The sequence below is a fragment of the Gopherus evgoodei genome, unplaced genomic scaffold (genome assembly GCF_007399415.2).
Source record: "Gopherus evgoodei ecotype Sinaloan lineage unplaced genomic scaffold, rGopEvg1_v1.p scaffold_40_arrow_ctg1, whole genome shotgun sequence".
NCBI classification, from domain to species: Eukaryota; Metazoa; Chordata; order Testudines; family Testudinidae; genus Gopherus; species Gopherus evgoodei.
This window is the reverse complement of record NW_022060061.1, coordinates 1,912,598-1,930,532: the sequence shown is the minus strand read 5'-3', so window position 1 is coordinate 1,930,532 and position 17,935 is coordinate 1,912,598. Positions and strand designations below refer to the sequence as shown.

The 17,935-nt window shown below is 57.1% G+C and overlaps 2 protein-coding genes across 2 annotated transcripts; both read left to right on the top strand.

The window, feature by feature from the left end:
• The first annotated feature begins 224 nt into the window (after positions 1 to 224).
• LOC115642452 (methylthioribose-1-phosphate isomerase-like) lies at positions 225 to 3,776 on the top strand. Its single transcript, XM_030545951.1, has 6 exons — positions 225 to 449; positions 1,179 to 1,420; positions 1,498 to 1,667; positions 2,087 to 2,263; positions 3,101 to 3,325; positions 3,493 to 3,776. The coding sequence occupies exons 1-6, from the start codon at positions 318 to 320 to the stop codon at positions 3,624 to 3,626; spliced, it is 1,080 nt and encodes a 359-aa protein (XP_030401811.1). The 5' UTR covers positions 225 to 317; the 3' UTR covers positions 3,627 to 3,776.
• A 635-nt stretch (positions 3,777 to 4,411) lies between these two features.
• Positions 4,412 to 9,302, top strand: LOC115642471 (leydig cell tumor 10 kDa protein homolog). The gene is made up of 3 exons (XM_030545999.1): positions 4,412 to 4,556; positions 4,970 to 5,025; positions 8,418 to 9,302. The coding sequence occupies exons 1-3, from the start codon at positions 4,466 to 4,468 to the stop codon at positions 8,559 to 8,561; spliced, it is 291 nt and encodes a 96-aa protein (XP_030401859.1). The 5' UTR covers positions 4,412 to 4,465; the 3' UTR covers positions 8,562 to 9,302.
• Positions 9,303 to 17,935: the final 8,633 nt, after the last annotated feature.

Sequence of the window (17,935 nt, the reverse complement as noted above, 5' to 3'; positions counted from 1 at the left end):
GACTTCTGGGTTCTCTCCTGGCTCTGGGCGGGGAGTGGGGGCTGGTGGTTAGAGCAGGGGGGGCTGGGAGCCAGGACTCCTGGGGAGGGCAGTGGTGCCTGGTGGTTAGAGCAGGGGGCCGGCCAGACGCGTGGTCTTGCGGGTTTATAATCCTGGTTTCCGAGGCAGAGCCTAGCCCGGCACTCGGCGGCGCTAGGGCCGCAGCGCAGCGCGGGTCTCCCTGTGCGGAGCCCCGAGGCCCGGGTCCGTCCGGAGCTGCAGCGGCCAAAGCCCGAGTCCCTCCCGGCCGAGCTGCGCCCCCCGCCCGGCCGCGGGCCATGAGCCTGGAGTCCCTGCGCTACCGCCGCGGCTCCCTGCGCGTCCTCAACCAGCTGCTGCTGCCGCAGCGGAGCTGCTACGAGCAGATCGGCGGCGTGCGGCAGGGCTGGGAGGCCATCCGGGCCATGCAGGTGGGGGCACCCCGGGGCGCTGGGCAGGCGGCACCCGTGGGCAGAAAGGGGAGTTCAGCGCAGGGGCGAGCTGCGGCAGGGCGCGGGGCTGGGCGCGAAGCTTGGGGGGTGCAGGGCTGGGTATGAAGGGGTAGGGCGTGCGGGGCTGGGCGTGGAGCGGTGGGGGGGTGCGGGGCTGGGTATGGGGTGGTGGGGGGTGCATGGCCGGGTATGGAGTGGGGTGCGTGGCTGGGCGCGGAGTGGTTGGGGGATGCGGGGATGCGGGCCTGGGCGCAGAGGGGTGGAGGTGCAGGGCTGGGTATGGAGTGGGGTGCGTGGCTGGGCGCGGAGTGGTTGGGGGATGCGGGGATGCGGGCCTGGGCGCAGACGGGTGGAGGTGCAGGGCTGGGTATGGAGGGGGTGCGGGGCTGGGCGCAGAGGGATGGAGGTGCAGGGCTGGGTATGGAGGAGCATGCGGGGCTGGGTATGGAGGGGGTGCGGGGCTGGGCGCAGAGAGGTTGGGGGTGCAGGGCTGGGAGGTGCAGAGAGGAGGGTGCAGGGCTGGATATGGGCATGGAGACATGGGGTGGGGACTGGATCTGGGCTGGTCTGGGGACAGGCCTAGCTGGGCTCTTGCTCTGACCTGGAGTGGCAGCTCCTCCCCTGCAGCATCTCTCCACCCTACCCCCTAAAGCTTCCCATATGGTCCTTGGATCCCACTCCACCCTGACAGTGCCCCCTGTCCCCCAGGTGCGAGGCGCCCCTGCCATTGCCATCGTGGGGTGCCTGAGCCTGGCAGTGGAGCTGCATGGCGGGGCCGGCATGGGGCAGGGCAAGGCTGGCCTGGAGACTTTCATCCACGACTCCCTCCGCTACCTGGTGACTGCGCGCCCTACGGCTGTGAACATGGCGCGGGCGGCCGAGGAGCTGGGGGCTTTCACTTCCCAGGAGGCCCAGCGTGAGGAGGTCACAGCTGAGAGCCTGCGGGAGAGGTGAGAGCTAGGCCCATGGCCCCTTCCCTTCCTTGGGGTCAAGGGAGCAGTGCCCTAACCTTCCCCTCACCCCCCAGCGTCATCCAGTGGGCAGAGGCCATGCTAGAGAAGGATCTGCGAGACAACAGGAGCATCGGGGAGCACGGGGCGCGCCACCTGCTCCAGGCATCACCGCAGGACAAGGTGACAGTGCTGACCCACTGCAACACCGGTTCCCTGGCCACCGCTGGCTATGGCACCGCGCTGGGTAAGTGGGGCTGGGGGAGGGCATCTGCCCACACTGGGGGGGAGCCACGTTGCCTGTAAACATTGGGTTGGAGGAAGAGGGGGGTTCCGCCAGGTCTGCCAAGTAGAGTCGGGTCTTACTACTAGACCCCTCTCCCCTCCCAGAGCCAGAGAACCCAGGAGTCCTGACTTCCAGTTCCCTCTGCTTTAACCACTAGTCCATCCTCCACCCCCCTACTTAGACCCAGGGAGTAGAACCCAGGAGTCCTGACTCCCAACCTTTGTTCTAAGCACTAGACCCCATTCCCCTCCCAGGTCAGGGGAATTCACCCCAGGGGTCCTGCTACCATGCTCTAACCACTAACCTGCGCTCTCCAATCACTAACCTCTTGCCCTCCTCCTCTCCCTCCCCTCATGCACGATTCCCCTCTCGCCTTGCAGGGGTCATCCGCTCTTTGCACGCCCTGGGTTGTCTGGCACACGTCTACTGCACGGAGACGCGGCCGTACAACCAGGGGGCGCGGCTGACGGCCTACGAGCTGGTGTACGAGCACATCCCGGCCACGCTCATTGTGGATAGCATGGTCTCTGTGGCCATGAAGGAGAAGGGCGTGTCGGGTGAGTGGGAGACACTGCAGCCTGAACCCCACCACCACAGGCGCCAGCTGGCCTTGTTAGAAGGAGATGTGGATCCTAGGGCTTGTTAAGCTGGTGAGCCCTTCAAGGCAGGGACCATCCTGGAGTCTGGCATGGTAGAGCCCTGATCTCAGTCAAGGGCGGGCATCCGCAAAGTGGCACAAGGATGCCCCGATCTTCGCTGGGGTCTGTGCAGCATCACGCACGATGGTGATGACGGGGGTGTGGGGGGGACGTCTGTGCCACACCCAGTGCGATGGGGACCCATCTTGGTTGAGTCTCACAGGAATCAAGACATCAGTAGATCCCTCTAACCCAGTATGACACCAACAGGAGCCAGCACCAGTGCTGCCTTGTGCATGGATGAGACAGTAACACCTATTTCTCAATGTAGGGCACTTCATCCCCAGTGTATTAGTACCACTGTCCCCCGTCTGTGAGCGGGGTGGACATGCTGAGGCATAGAGAGGGGTTGTGGCTTGCAACTGCTCTGCTGGGTGTGTCTAGGCATAGCCAGGAATAGAATCCCGGTGTTCTCCCAGCACGGTATCCTTTCCCCGGACATCACTGCCTCTTGGAGACTCATGCTGGGTGCTCCATAGAGCTGCTTTCTTGGGGCCCTGTGCAGTCCCTGGGGGTGCAGGAGGATTGGGGTCTGCCAGCCACAAGGCTGACTAGCGGCAGGAAGGGGGCAGGAGGAGAGGACCGCGATAGGATCTCACGAATGCTTAGGTGGCCATCTCAATGCTGACTCCTTGGCGGTCGTGTGGCACAGGAATCGCCCCTCCAGGACTTTAAGCGTTGCATTCCCTTGCCCAGCTGTCGTCGTGGGAGCCGACCGGGTGGTGGCCAACGGCGACACCGCCAACAAAGTGGGCACCTACCAGTTGGCCATCGCTGCAAAGCATCATGGGATCCCCTTCTACGTGGCGGCCCCTAGCACCTCATGTGACCTGAGCTTGGCAGAAGGGGCTGAAATCGTGATCGAGGAGCGGCCGAGCCAGGAGCTGACGGACGTCAATGGAGTGAGGATCGCAGCGCCAGGTGCTGCAGTGGGGTCGCATCCCCGAACAGTATTGTGGACCAGTGGGCTATTCTGGTGCAAGAGGAGGTGGCAGTACTGGGCGAAAGGGGCCAGTGGGGGAATTCTTGGTTGGGTATTTGTCACGTTGCTGAGTGGCTCACGGTGTCTCTGTTTTTCTCCTGCCCAGGGATCGGTGTTTGGAACCCGGCCTTCGATGTCACGCCGCATGAGCTCATCACTGGGGGCATCATCACGGAGCTTGGTGTCTTCCGCCCTGAAGAGCTCCGAGAGGCCCTCATCCGAGCAGTGAAAGGAGAGTGAACCCCTTGGGCCAATAACTGCCCTGACTCGGATTACGGGAGAGAGACCTGGCTTTCCCTCCACAGAGACCAGACTCTGTGTGTGCCAGGGTAATACATCCCCTGCCTGGCTCTGTTTTACACGCTGTTAATAAATTCCCATCGCCTTTGACTACCACTTGTCCACATGGGCTGATGCCTGTAGCTGTCTAAATTAGCAGGGCTTTAAGGAGCTGGGTGTCCTCTACTGGATGGAGTCTGACTACCTCGCTCCCTCCCTGTGTGTCATAGCCCCTCTACTGCCACAGGAGATTCTCCCGTGGCTGGGGTTTGTGCTTTAGGCTCACTTGATGTTCTGAATGGCAGCAGGGGGAAGTGCCCACGTGGCCTGGCAGAACCTGCCACAGCGGTTCCTCCTGACTCACTGATAGCAGAGCAAACGGGGGGCAGAGGGAGCTTCCCCAGGAGGCCCCAGCTGCCCTCAGAGCTTTGAATTGGGGGGCCTGGGGGGGGCAGATGAGCATATCTGGAATTGGGTGGGGTGACATCACTGCCCCCCAGGGTGTTCGGTATCCCGGCATGCACTGGGGTTAGCGTGCCTCTATGTATCCAGGCAAGGTTGCCCTGAGCGTGTGGTTTGCAGCCGCCCCTCTGTATCCCGGCATGCACTGGGCGGTTGGGTCCCGTTCTGTATTCAGGCATGCAGCGGAAGTGACGTTACCCCCGCCCCTCTGTATCCCGGCGTGCACCGTGCGCTTGGGTTCCCCTCTGAAAGCCCGCATGCGGCGGAAGTGACGTTTTTTCCCCGCCCCTCTGCATCCCGGCGTGCACTGGGGCTCCGCCGGATGTGGAGGCCGCCTCATGGCTCAGGGGAAGCAGAAGTTCCAGGCCCAGAAGCCGGGCGGGGGGAAGAAGCCGGCGGCCCAGGGGGTCCGGGGACCCCGGAAGGGAGGTGAGCGGCCTGGGGGCGGGGCCAGGCCCCGAGACCACCGGGCGCCCCCGGGGGGGTTAGCGGGGCCCCGGCTCCCGGGCACGCGGCGGGGGGGGGTTGGCGGGGCCCCGGCTCCCGGGCACGCGACGGGGGGGGGTCGGCGGGGCCCCGGCTCCCGGGCACGCGGCGGGGGGGGGGGTTAGCGGGGCCCCGGCTCCCGGGCACCCCCGGGGGGGTAAGTGACCCCTTAGCCCTCCGCACTTCAGAGGCCCCAGCAGCCCCATCCTCCTGCAGTCCCCAGGGAGAGGCTGTTACCCCCCCTGCCCCAGGCCCCTCCCAGGGATCCCCACCCTGGGGCCGTTCAGCTGCTGGCGCTGAGTTGTGCTTCTGTGGGTCCCAATACTGATCTCCCCTCTCCCATGTGTCTCCTCCAGGCCGGATAATTGCTCCCAAAAAAGCTCGGGTGATCCAGCAGCAGAAGCTGAAAAAGGTGAGGTGGGGTGTGAGAAACAGACAGCCCCCAGCAGCAGTGGCAGCTTTTATATGAAATCGGATCTTGTGTGTCCCATTACCCTATACTGTACAGATTTCACAGGGGAGACCAGTTTGTCTCAAAGTGGGGGTCCTCACCCAAAAGGAAGTTGTGTGTGTGGGGGGGTGGGGGTTGCAGTATTGCCACCCTTATTTCTATACTGCCTTCAGAGCTTGTTGGCCAGGCACCACCAGCAGCATCGCAGAAGTAAGGGTAGCAGTACCACGCCCCCCCCCCCCAACAATATCCTTGTGACCCCCCCCAACTTTTTGGATCAGGATCCCTACGATTATAACACCATGAAATTTCAGATTTAAATTGTTGAAATCATGATATTTACTATTTTTAAAATCCTACAGCCGTGAAATTGACCAAAATGGACCATGAATTTGGTAGAGACCTAGTTATTAGAGCAGGCTTGGCCAAACAGCAGCTTGTGAGCCACAGTGCAGTTCTTAGACAGTTAAAGTGCAGGGCTTGCAGAGAAACTTCAGGAAATTTTGTTTTTCTGTATTTAGATTTTGTTCTGTGTGGACCTGGTGTGTTCACAGAATACAAGCTCTGTTTATGGTTCATAAGTTGCATTTGAATAGTTTTTAGGTTTAAGTGTTAACCCTACGTTAAGTTCATGAATGACAATATCTTCAAATTGTAAGAAATACAAGTATGAAGAAGAAAACCGAAGTTTTAAGCCAGAATGGGAGGAAGAGTTTGCATTTACTGTTAAAGGTGGCAAACCTCTGTGCCTTATCCGCAATGCATCGCTCATTCACTATGAAGCGAGCAACTTGAAACATCACTGTGAAACAAATCACAATAACTTTTCATCTAATTACCCTCCTGATTCAGAATTAAGGAAAAACAAGCTAACCGCACTAAAATTATGCCTAAACAGTTAACAGACGCTGCTTTCAGCATTCAGTAAGGAAGCCGACACAACGACTGAAGCTAGTTTTATTATGTCATGGAATATCGCTCGTGCTAAACATCCATATTCTGATGAATATTGTGGAAATGGTTGCAATTTTAGATCCAAATAACACACAACTTCAACGACTAATAAAACAAATTCCAATTTTATGCCACACTATGGAGACGTGTATCTTCCCAGATCAATGCTGATGTTGCAAGCAAGATGCAAAACGATCTAAAGAATTCTCTAGCATTCAGCCTAGCTCTCGACAAATCCACAGATATACAAGATAAACCGCAAATAGCCATATTTGTTTGCTACGATTCCATGGAAGGATAAGAATATTTCTGACCTTATTCAGACAGTCTTCAGCTTCCAGAACAAGTTACAGCTTCTGCAAAGAGACACAGTTTCAAGAGACTTCAACCACTTTTTCCATCTCAAGAATAGGGTGAACACATTCCCGAAATCAAAGTGGAAGATCCCAAAGTTGAGGAATGCAGAGGTAAATTACAAGGACTGCTTAATGACTTTCTGGCCAGGTTTGAAGACTTGCAGAAGTTGAGATCCTGATTCGCCTTTCTTGTAACCCCATTCATGATTGATTGTGATCAACGATGGCTGTCCAATTCCCAAAACCATGGTTACGGAAACACTTACTATAGCAATGGAACTCCAGGAGGACCAGGCTCTAAAGATGATGCATAAATCACAGTCTTCAATCAAGTTCTGGAAGCAAGTGCCAGGAACAAAGTATCCTCAACTGAAGAAGACTAGTATGCGACTCATTCAATTTTCAGCACAACATACTGCTGTGAATTGCTGTACTCCCTGACAAAGTTGGTAAAATCAGTCCTTACAAATCAACATCTCTACCGCCTTGACAACTGGATTTCCAAAGACTTACAGCTGGGATGGAGACCCAAAAGGCGTCTAGCTCTAGCAGTAATTATCCAGAATACAGTAAGTAGGGTGTTGTTGTCTTAAAAAAATGCACATGTAAAGGTTGTGCAGCTCTCGAGCTCCTGAATATTATTGTACATGGCTTGGAGGATCAGTAAGTTTGGCCACCCTTGTGTAAAGGTTCCTCTCCAGGGGTAATAGGACAGCTGCTTTTCAGTTTTACAAAGCCCTAACTCGATCCTCTGGTGTAAACACAGAGCAGCGTGTACATCTGCCACACCACCCTACCCAAACAGACTGCACCACTGTTTCCTTGTGCTCATCTGTCAGTCGGCCTGCATCATCTCTTGTCTCTTGCTGTTCATAGTAAATTCTGCGACGGTGAAAACTGCCTGTTCTGTGTCTGTACGTCACTTAGCACAGCGGGGTCCTGGTCTGCGACAGGAGCTCCTAGCCACTACTTGAATACAGCTAATCAATAAAAATGAGGGCTGTTGATTTAATCGCAGTTAACTCATGCAATTAACTCAAAAAAAAATTGTGATTTAAAGAAACTAATCGCAGTTTTAATCACACTGTTAAACAATAGAATGCCATTTATTTACATATTTTTCTACATTTTCAAATATTTTGATTTCGATTACAACAGAATACAAAGTGTGCAGTGCTCACTATATTACTTTTGATTACAAATATTTGCATTGTAAAAATGACTAGTATTTTTCAGTTCAACTCATACAAGTACTGTAGTGCAATGTCTTTAGTGTGAAAGGTGCAACTTACAAATGTCAATTTTTTTAAATTAAATAACTGCACTCAATAACAAAACAATGTAAAACTTTAGGGCCTACAAGTCCACCCAGTCCTACTTCTTGTTCAGCCAATCGCTCAGACAAACAAGTTTGTTTACATTTACAGGAGATAATGCTGCCGACTTATTTACAATGTCACCTGAAAGTGAGAACAGGCATTCACATGGTACTTTTGTAGTCAGCATTGCAAGGTCTTAAGTACCAGATATGCTAAACATTTGTATGCCTTGGCCCCATTCCAGAGGACAAGCTTCTGTGCTGATGATGGATTGTTTTAATCGCTTGGCAGCACTAACAAAAGCATGACTGGAACCATGCTAGACATGGACATGGGAAATGTTAGCCTGGAACCCTGTGTGGGAACACAATTTGAGTTCTGCTCTGTGTGTGCAGACCGTGGTTGTGGAATCTCCGTCACTGGAGATTTTTAAGAGCGGGTTAGATAAACCCGTCAGGGATGATCTAAATACTCACTCCCGTCAGGAGTGTCAGGCAGTGGACTAGATGACTTCTCAAGGTCCCTTCCAGTTCTGTGATTTCCAAAGGTGTCTCACTTGCTCAGGCAGAGACCTGTTTAGTTGCACTTGTTGGTAGAGTGGTGAAGGGAGGTGAGAGGCGGGGGCTGGGCAGGGACTAGGGGGCTCCCATTTAGCTCCTTAGGAGGCCCCTGCTTAGATGGCGGCCACAGGGTTAATTTGCCTCTCGGCCTTCTTCCTCCCCAGAACTTGGAAGTCGGCATCCGGAAGAAGATTGAACACGAGGTGATGATGAAAGCCAGCACCAGCATGGCCAAGAAGCTGACCGTGGTCAAAGCACCAGAGAAGGGAGCCAAGAAGAAGGGCCAGTCCAGCAAGTCTCCCCTGTAACCTGAGTTGCTCAGCTTGAAGCCCTGTGGAGGGATGGGGCAGCTGTGTGTCCCTGAACACAAGTGCTTTTGCAGCAACTTCCTCCTCTAACTTCTCCCGTGGTTCATATTCCCCCAGGGCCTGTTCCATGCCTTGTAGCTGGGGATGGCTTAACCCTATGTGGTTCACCTGCCTCGTGCCACAAATGGCACAAGCGAAGCCTGTCTTGTCACCTGGAAGGACGCTGAGGCTCAACGGGACTGGGCAGCTCGGTCGTTCTCAGCCAGGCCCCATGCGAGGGATTCTCTGTCCCTTCCGTATGGCAGGAAAGTGACTGAGGGCTGTACTCCCACTGCAGAGTCAGGCAGGGTGTTTCCTCGGGCGGCAGCAGGTGTAGCTACAGAAGAGTTAGCAAGAACAGTCTCAAGGCTTTTGGCTGGTGAATTGCTGGCTGTGGGCCCCACCTCCCAAGCCTGGGAGTCCTGTTGGAGTTTGTGGCAGCACCTAGGAAAACCTGCTTGTGTGAGTTACGCACCTGGGGCTAAACTCATTTGCTGTGAGTGGAAGAGGAGCAGCTTGGGCCTGTGGAGCTGGGATGCTAAATCTCATGTTCTCTTACCAGCGCCCTTGACTGACTCCAGCCACACAGATTGGTCTCTGAAAATGCCTGGGGGAAGGAACACACTGCCGGGGTGTCTCCCTGCCCTGACTATCCTCCAGTGCTTTAATAAAATGTACTGGGGGGAACGTCCTCTCCTGTAACTCCTCTGTTCCACCTCCTTGGGGACTATAAAATTAGGATAGCTGTAGGCTCCTGCCCTGGGGGCTTGGATACAGGATCCACTTGGTTCTTGTGAGCTAACCATCCCTAGAGCCTTCTGTGCTCAGGACAGCCTGAGGGAGGTTCCCCTTGGCTTGGCTAGCAGGGATCTGTGGTGGATCTCAACATAAGAAGGGGCCATACTGGGTCAGACCAAAGAACCATCTAGGCCAGTATCCTGTCTTCCAACAGTGGCCAATGTCAGGTGCCACAGAGGGAATAAACAGAACAGGGAATTATCAAGTGATCCATCCCCTGTTGCCCATTCCCAGCTTCTGGCAAACAGGCTAGGGACACCCTCCCTGCCCATCTTGGCTAATAGCCATTGATGGACCTATCCTCCATGAATTTATATAGTTCTTTTCTGAACCCTTTTACAGTCTTGGCCTTCACAACATCCTCTGGCAAGGAGTTCCACAGGTTAACTGTTGTGAGAAAAAAAAACTGCATTGTGTGAAATCTGGTCCCTGCAGGACTTCCACCCTGTGCGGGATCTGCATTCGTGACTCCCTGTATGGTTCTGTCTCATGTCCTCATCTGGCCCCATCACCTTGATGTCTGAGCACATCACATGCTGTCTCTGTCAGGCAGTGTGGGGCTAATGTCCCACTTCAGAAGCAGGGGGGTTAGAGATCCAGACCCTCAGAGCAGTTAAGCACCAAACTCCCAGGGAACTCAGAGGATGCCCCTAATGCCTCAGAGGAGCTGGGCCTAAGTGACTTGGCCTAGGTCCCCTAAGGAATTCTGTATCAGGGCTGGGAATGGATCCCAGGGATCCCAATTCCCAGGTTACTGCCCTAACCATTGGGCTGTCCTACCTGCCGTGGCCCTCACAGGGAGAATTAAGGGTACAGTAGAGTCTTCATCAAGGGGGGCATCTTTTGGTAAGGCTGTGGTCTATCTCAGCCATGAGCTTTGGGCTGGTGGGGGCGATTCTCCGGCTTGTGTTCTGCAGGAGCCTGAGCTGGATGATCGCAATAGCCCCTTCAGCCTTAAACGATGACTGTGCTCCCATGTGAATGCCGGCACTCAAACTTTGAGGCACAGATTCCGCCTTGCTGAGGCCTGGTCCACATTAAGGCTGTGTCTGCATGATACTGGAATAGCTAGCTTGCTGTAGCTGTGCTGGCATAACCCCTCAGCGAGGGGAGGGCCTGAGCTGCAGGAAGCTATTTCTGCTGGTGTAGGAACTCCACTACCCCAAGCGATGGCAATGTTTTGCCATTGACATATCTGTGCCTGCGCTGGGAGTTCTGTCCACCTGCCCCTGGTGCTTTGCGGGCAGGGGGATTTTCACAGCTGTGTTGATTTAACTTTCCCATGTTGATGAGCACTGTCCTGCTATGCTACAGCAAGAGAGCCGGCCAAGCGTGGGCGCTGGCAGAGCCGTGCTGTGTACGGGTCTGGCTCACGCGCGAAACCAGCTACGCTAGACTCTTCCGCTGGATGTCGGACAGGGATCACACCTCTTCGTGCCCCCGCTGGCCAGAGCTGTGCACCAGATGGCTGCAGTGTAGCTGTGGCTTGTGCATTTCCTGGTGCTGGTGCCCCCGCCCATGTGCTAGACTGGACTGTGCACACTCTCCAAGGCCCAGCTCAGCTCCTTAACCTGATTAACTCCCATGGAGGCGACTAGTGATGAAGTGCTTTCGGTTCAGGGGCATGGGGGAGATAATCCTGGCTGCTGGAGGTCATGCGGGAGGCGTAGTGAGCCGGGGGGGGGGGGGGGGGGTTGAGGGAGATAGATCAAAGCATCTTCCCAGGAAGTGGAACAGAGGGATTGGAAGGGAGCAGAATGAATGGAGACTAAAAACGTTGGGTCCCAGTGTGATGAATCCTTCGCCCTTGCCAGCCTTTGTCACACACGTGCTAACAGCCCAGCAGTGGGAAGGAAGGAGGTTTTTATCTGCTCCTGCTGGACCTGGCCTGGTCTTTGGTCTGTTGGAGCCGTGTCAGCCCCCTTCCCTGCGGATAATTGGCTCTGCTAAGCCCGGGCCTGGTTTCTAATCAAATGGGGCAGCCACTGGCATCTGGGGCAGGCGGGAGGGGTGATGGGGATGGAGCCCTTTGCAGCAGGTGCTGAAATTCCAATCCCCTCCCCTCTGCTACTTCTCTGGTGGCCTGGCTGCAATGTGTTTGACTCCCAGCCCAGTTCTCTAGGGAGCAGAGGAGGAAACAGAATAGAGAGTAGAAGCAAATTGAGCAAAGACACATGAGGTGGGGGACTTGGGGATAGACAGAGCTGCGAGCAGGGCCGGTGCAACCATTTAGGCGGACTAGGCAGTTGCCTGGGGCGCCAAAAAGCAGCGCCCCCCAATTTTTTTTAAATGGTTGAGCAGCTGCTGCTGCTGGGACAGAGAGGGAGTCTGAGCTGCTGGCAGCCTAGGGTGTCCCCTGGGTCAGGGCGCTGCCGCGGCAGCTGGCAGCCCAGGGCCTGCCCTGGGTCAGGGCGCTGTCATGGCAGTCCTGGGGCCCCTGTGGGTCAGTGGGCAGCCAGTAGCCCAGGGTCCCCCCTGGCTCAGGGTGCCGCCGCAGCAGCCAGCAGTTCAGGGGGTCCCCTGGGTCAGCGTTCTGCCGTGGCAGCCCAGAGGTTCGGGCTGCCCGCGGCGCGCTGACCCAGGGGAATCCCTGGGCTGTAGGCAGAGGCTCAGAATCCCTCTCCCTCCCAGAGCAGGGGCTCCAGCCTGTGCCATTTTTCTCGTTGCCGGCGGGGGCGCCGGTGGCTGGGCAGAGCTGCGCAGCTCTGCTTAGGGCACGTGGCAGGAGCCCTGCGAGGGCAGCGCGACACCAGGGCTTCTGGAGGAAAGCAGGGGCTGCCCCCTGTTTCAGCCTCCACGTCAGCCCCAGCGAGGGGCAGGAGAAGAAGAGAGTCTCAGCGGTGGTCTGGTGGAGTGGAGGAAGGAAGAGGGCCCCGATGCTCATGCGTTGGGCAATGTAAGCAAGTGCTTCCCCACAGCTTGGCCTCAGGTGCCTGTGCTCCTGCCCCCTTGGTCCTTGGCTGGTCCCTGCTGCTGCTGCTCCCCGTGTGCCTGGATGGCTGGAGAGAAGAGCAGCCTGCAGAGCTGAGCTGCCCCAGTGCCCCCAGGCACCCCCCTGACCCCATCCCCCCCACAGCCCTGACCCCCAGCTCCGAGTCCAGTCTCTCTGAGCTGGAAACCCCCTGACCCCATCCTCCCCACAGCCCTGACCCCCAGCTGACAGATAGTGTCCCTAACACAGTTATTGCTCTTCACATCCTCTTGACTCTCCCAGTTTCTGTGGCCAGTGGTGAGCAAAGCTTCTCGAAGCTCAAGTTGATAAAAACATACATGCGAACATCAATGTTGCAACAAAGACTTGTTGGGCTCTCTACCTTGTCACTAGAACATGATGTTGCTCACAGCATTGACTTGGAGGAACTTGTTTCTAAATTTGCTAAACTTAAAGCGCGGAAACATAAATTCTAAATTATAACATGTTACTCTGTGACCGTGTATTGTGTATACTGTATGTGATTTGGGGGGGGGGGGCGCAAGATGGAAGTTTCGCCTAGGGCGCCAAATATCCTTGCACCGGCCCTGCCTGGGGGGTAGAACCCAGGATTCCTGGACCCATCCCCCTGCTCTAACCACTGGGTCCCACTCTGTTATTTCTCAATGCTCCATTGTTTAGCACAGACAATTCCCCACTCGTGCCAAGGCTGTGAGGCATTCAGCAAGGTCCCATCTTTCCTGTGCTAATACTTCACGTGTGGGAGGAACCTCCAGGTTCCGGGGGGCGGGTGTGTGTGGATTCCAAGTGATCTCCGAAGCCAGCTCTGTTTGAAGTAAGTGACCCCTCGCCCCAGGCAATGGGCTGCCTCCAAAGGGAAAGGAATTAGCCTGGGCTGGGGGACCCCATCAGTCCCCAATTGTCTGCAGGGATCAATGGGGATTCCGCAGGGGCCAGTTCAAGGCTGTTCTGAATGCTGGAAGCGACCAAAAGGATCATGCTGTCTTTGCCCTGCTAACCCAGCTCCCAGACCTCACAGCTGGGAGAAGCAGCTGAAACCTCTTTCGGGGGCTTTATTTATACAGTGGATTTAGCCCTGGGGGAAAGCACAGACTAGTGGCTAGGAGAGGGGCCCTGGAGCCACGACTCCTGGGTTCTATTCCTAGTTCCAGAAAAGGAGTGGGGTCTTGTGGCTGCAGCAGAGAATTGATCCAGGACTCCTGGGTTCTATTCTGAGCTCTGGCAGGGGAATGTGGCCTAGTGGCTAAAGCAGCAGATCGGGGGATCTGGATTCTGTTCCTGGCTCCACTTCTGCCTATTTCCATGACCTCAGACTCAGTCACTTCCTCCATCTGGGCCTCAGCTTCTCATTCTGTAAAGCAGAGATAACGCAGGCCTGTGCCTCCAGGGCTGGTGGATCAATGTTCTCCAAGTTCTTTGGGATCCCAAGGTGCCAGAGAAGGGGCAAAAGGCTGTCAGGGTTACTCTAGCCCAGATTCTGCCTCTGTATGCGCCTCACTTCGTCCCAGGGTGTTAGTTCCTCCTGGCTTCTATTCCCAGCCCTGCCACTGACTTGCTGGGTGACCTTGAGCAAGTCACTTCCCCCTGTGCCTCACTCTCCCTACCTGTACAATGGGGCTAATGTTACTGCTCACCGCTTGGCAGGATTGTGAGGCTCCTCTCATGATGAGATTCCCCAAGAGGACACACCAAGGTACTATCATTATTGCACTTTGGGGAGAGCTGCCATTGGAATGAAGAGTGCCTGGATCCCTTCTTGGCATTCTGGCAGAGCTTGTCAGCTGTGTCACTGCAGGAGCACACCCCTGGCTCTTACAATGGGAGACAACTTGCTACAGCTACGAGTCACACCTGAATCAGGTCTGGGTTTCCAGCTCATTCTGGAGCACATGCCTTAGTTGCATCTTCACTGCAATAGATTAATAACAATCCCTAGTTCCTATCCATCAGCTTCTCATCAGCAGCTCTCAAAGCACTTTACAAAGGAGGTCAGCATCCTTATCCCCATTTTACAGAGGGGGAAACTGGGGCACAGAAAGGCAAAGTGGCTTGCCCAATGTCACCCAGTGGCAGACCTAGGAATAAAACGCTGGTCTCCCAAGTCCCTGTCCAGTGCTTTATCCACTATCCCATGGCTCTGAAGAGAAACCAAGTTGCTTTTTAATCATTTTTAGATGGGGAGTCAGTGGGACAATCACCTCATAGCCAGTGTCCCCTGTACACAAGTACCTGCTTGTCCAAGAAAGGCACTAATGCTTCCAAATCCTACCTTGAATCTAGGCCACACTGTGGTTTCTTAACAGGCTCAGACCCAACGAGCGTTGAGATTTGGAACAAGTTTTAGCAAGAACTCCTTTGAACTCGGTTCCTGATTATCTGGCTCCTGACTGGGTCTTAGAAATGCAAAATGAGATGTTTAATACAATGCAAAATTGTATTGCAGTTGGCTACTCTCCTGCAAGCAATCATTAATCATCACTCAGTAATCCAAGTCTGAATTTAAGCTATTACATAGTAAGTGTGACAGAGTTCCACACTCATCGCTTGTCCTGTTCATTCAGCAGCGCCATGTAAATGAAGAAGACTAGAGCACCGGCCTAGGAGACTTGGGTTCTCTTCTTATCTCTGACCGGGGCTTGAGTAAGTCACATCTCTGCCGTACCTCAGTTTCCCCATCTACAAAGGGAGATAATTATACTGGCCTTTCCTACAAAGCGGGAAGATCTGGTGAGAAGCCACCTCTTGTTAGGTCAGGGATCCCTATCTGCTATAACCTCCCCTGGCAAGATATGGAAAGGATGGGATAACCAACACCTGTACCCAGCTGAACCCCCAATTGTTACCCCCACCACAGAGCATGGCATGGAATGGGCTGTATGTACCCTCTCTCCAGGAAGTGGCAGCACTCGGATGTCCTGTGCGCGGAGTGGTGCCTCTAACTCTGCCTCAGACACCGTCCAATATAAAGTGTGTTGCCTCTAAGGGGAAAGGCTACCTGGGCTTCCAAAACTCATTCCGAGTTTCCCTGGGTTTCCCCAAGTTTCTGCCCTATGCCAGCAGAATCACAAAGAGCCTCCTCTTGTCTGAAACCTACTGAAATGCAGCCACCTCTGGGGGGGGGGGGGCGACAGCAGATAGTAACAGAGAAAGGGGCGGGGGACACTCGAGCCATAGGCTCTGGATATTATCCCTCCCTCCCCAGCAGTCCTGTAAAATTAACCGAGCCCTTTTGAGTTCTTCCACAGGGGAAGGGGATTTGCATGCATGGCTCTGGTTTGCATGGGATGGGAGACAGATGGGAACGTGCTGCCCTGGGGTGGGAGGTACGTGCTCCTGGGTGGAACCTGCACATGGGGTGGGTGATCTGCTTGCAGCAGGAGGAATAGGAGAGGTGCTTAGCTAGAAGTGGGAACTGCAGCAGGAGGATCCCGCTGGGGCCGAGGGATCCCCTAGTCTGGAAGATGAAGTAGGAGGACGAAGAGCCAGGGGGATGTCCATGGTGTGGGGCATGCGGGAGGAGGAGAAACTGGGGGCGGGTCCCTGGGCTGGGAGACGCAGGGCGGGGGAAGAGCTGGGCTGGGAGACGTGTGGGGGAGGGTAATTGGGGGGTCCCTGAACTGGGAGACGCAGGGGGAGGAGGAGCTGTGGGATCCCTGGGCTGGGAGACGCAGGGCGGGGGAAAACTAGGGGGTCCTGGGCTGGGAGACGAGGGGGAGGAGGAGCTGGGGGGAGGTCCCTGGGCTGGGAGACGAGGGGGTAGGAGGAGCTCGGGGGGGGGGGTCCCTGGGCTGGAAGATGGCGGGGAGAAGTAGCTGGGGGGGTCCCTGGGCTGGGAGACGCCGGGGGGGGGGAGAGCTAGGGGGGTCCCTGGGCTGGGAGACCGCCGGGGGGGGGGAGAGCTAGGGGGGTCCCTGGCTGGGAGACGCCGGGGGGGGAGAGCTAGGGGCTCGGGGTCCCGCTGGGCCTGGGGGAGACGCCGGGGGGGGGAGGAGAGCTAGGGGGTCCCTGGGCTGGGAGACGCCGGGGGGGGAGAGCTAGGGGGGTCCCTGGCTGGGAGACGCGGGGGGGAGAGCTAGGGGGGTCCCTGGGCTGGGAGACGCGGGGGGGGGGAGAGCTAGGGGGGTCCCTGGGCTGGGAGACGCCGGGGGGAGAGAGCTGGGGGTCCCTGGGCTGGGGACGGGGGGGGGGAGGAGAGCTAGGGGGTCCCTGCTGGAGACGGCGGGGGCGGGGGGAGCTAGTCTGGGGGGGTCCCTGGAAGGGCTGATAGATAAAGGGGGAGGAGCTAGGGGGAGAGCTAAGGGGGTCCCTAGGCTCGGAGACGCCGCGGGGGAGAGTTAGCCTGGGGGGGGCCCTGGAAGGGACGATAGATAAAGGGGGAGGAGCTGGGGGGGTACCTGGGCGGGGAGGGGGCGGAACTGCTTCTGATGGGCCGGAACCCACCGCAACCTCCCGCTTGCTACATTTGTTGCCATATCCAGCCTCTTTCGAATGTTGTAATGAAGGTTCGTCGGCCACGCCCACCTTCCCCATATATGGCACCACTCCCGGTCCCGTGCTCTCTGATTGTGGACCTCCCGCCCTGATTGACGGCTCTCCCCAGACTTCCCCACGTGGGGGAGGGGGCCCAGTCACTGATTGACAGCGGGAACAGCCATTGGCAAGCGGAGCTGCCGCCCGGCGGCCAATGGAGCCGGCAAGGGGAGGGGAAGCCGGGATCAAGCAGCCGTCGAGCTCATTGTTGTGGAGCTTCTTAAAGGGGCCGCATCGCGGGCTGGAGGAAGCGGCGGGGATCTGCGCGGCGAGCGGCTCGGCCGAGGGAGACCTCGTCCCCCCACCCCCCCGCGTACGGGAGCCGCCGAGCTCGGGACCCGGGATCGAGCCCGATCGCCGGGCCGCGGGGGAGCCCGAGGCCGCCCGAGCCCATGGAGCACCCGGCCGCCAAGCGGCGCTGCGGCCCCCCCGGCGGCGGGCGGGGGTCCGAGGGGCCCGGGCCCGGGGCCGCCGCGGAGGGCGGAGGAGGCGCCGGGCGAGACGCTGCTGATCTCAGCGCCAAGAGGGTGGCGGAGACGTGGGCCTTCGAGCAGGTGAGGGGGGCCGGCCCCGGCGGGGATCCCCGGCCCGTCACGTGTCCCCGAGGCGGTGTCCCCCCCGTGTCAGCCCTCCTGGGGGCCCGGGGCCCCCTTCCTCCCCCACCGTGTCTGCCCTCCTGGGGTACCCTAGTGTCCACCCATTTTTCTATCCCTTATTCCCCCCCCCATGTCCTGTCACCCCCTGGCTTCTGATGGCTGCCCCTATAACCCCACCGGGGCATTTTCCCCAGCCTCTTCCCTTGGGGTGCCTCTGCCGATTCTCTTCCCCAGCCCTGGTCCCTTCTCACCCTGTCGTGCGATGCTCCTACAGCAGGTGTCAGCCATTGGGACACCCCCCTACTGACCTTCTCACCCTCTGTGCCCAGCAGCCCCCGCACCCCGCTGGCTGAGCAGCCTCTTGCCACCCACGCCTCCTCCCCTGCCCCAAAGCGGGTGCCTGCTTGCGGGCAAGGTGATACTGGTTGGGGTCAGAGGAAGTGGTTACTCACACCCAG

Excerpts from the sequence above, each read along its gene's own strand:
- LOC115642452 (XM_030545951.1), top strand. The coding sequence starts at position 318 with ATGAGCCTGGAGTCCCTGCGCTACCGCCGCGGCTCCCTGCGCGTCCTC. Across the intron at positions 450-1,178 it reads AGGCCATCCGGGCCATGCAG|GTGCGAGGCGCCCCTGCCAT; the intron begins GTGGGGGCACCC and ends CCTGTCCCCCAG. Across the intron at positions 1,421-1,497 it reads GCTGAGAGCCTGCGGGAGAG|CGTCATCCAGTGGGCAGAGG; the intron begins GTGAGAGCTAGG and ends CTCACCCCCCAG.
- LOC115642471 (XM_030545999.1), top strand. The coding sequence starts at position 4,466 with ATGGCTCAGGGGAAGCAGAAGTTCCAGGCCCAGAAGCCGGGCGGGGGG. Across the intron at positions 4,557-4,969 it reads CCGGGGACCCCGGAAGGGAG|GCCGGATAATTGCTCCCAAA; the intron begins GTGAGCGGCCTG and ends TGTCTCCTCCAG. Across the intron at positions 5,026-8,417 it reads AGCAGCAGAAGCTGAAAAAG|AACTTGGAAGTCGGCATCCG; the intron begins GTGAGGTGGGGT and ends CTTCCTCCCCAG.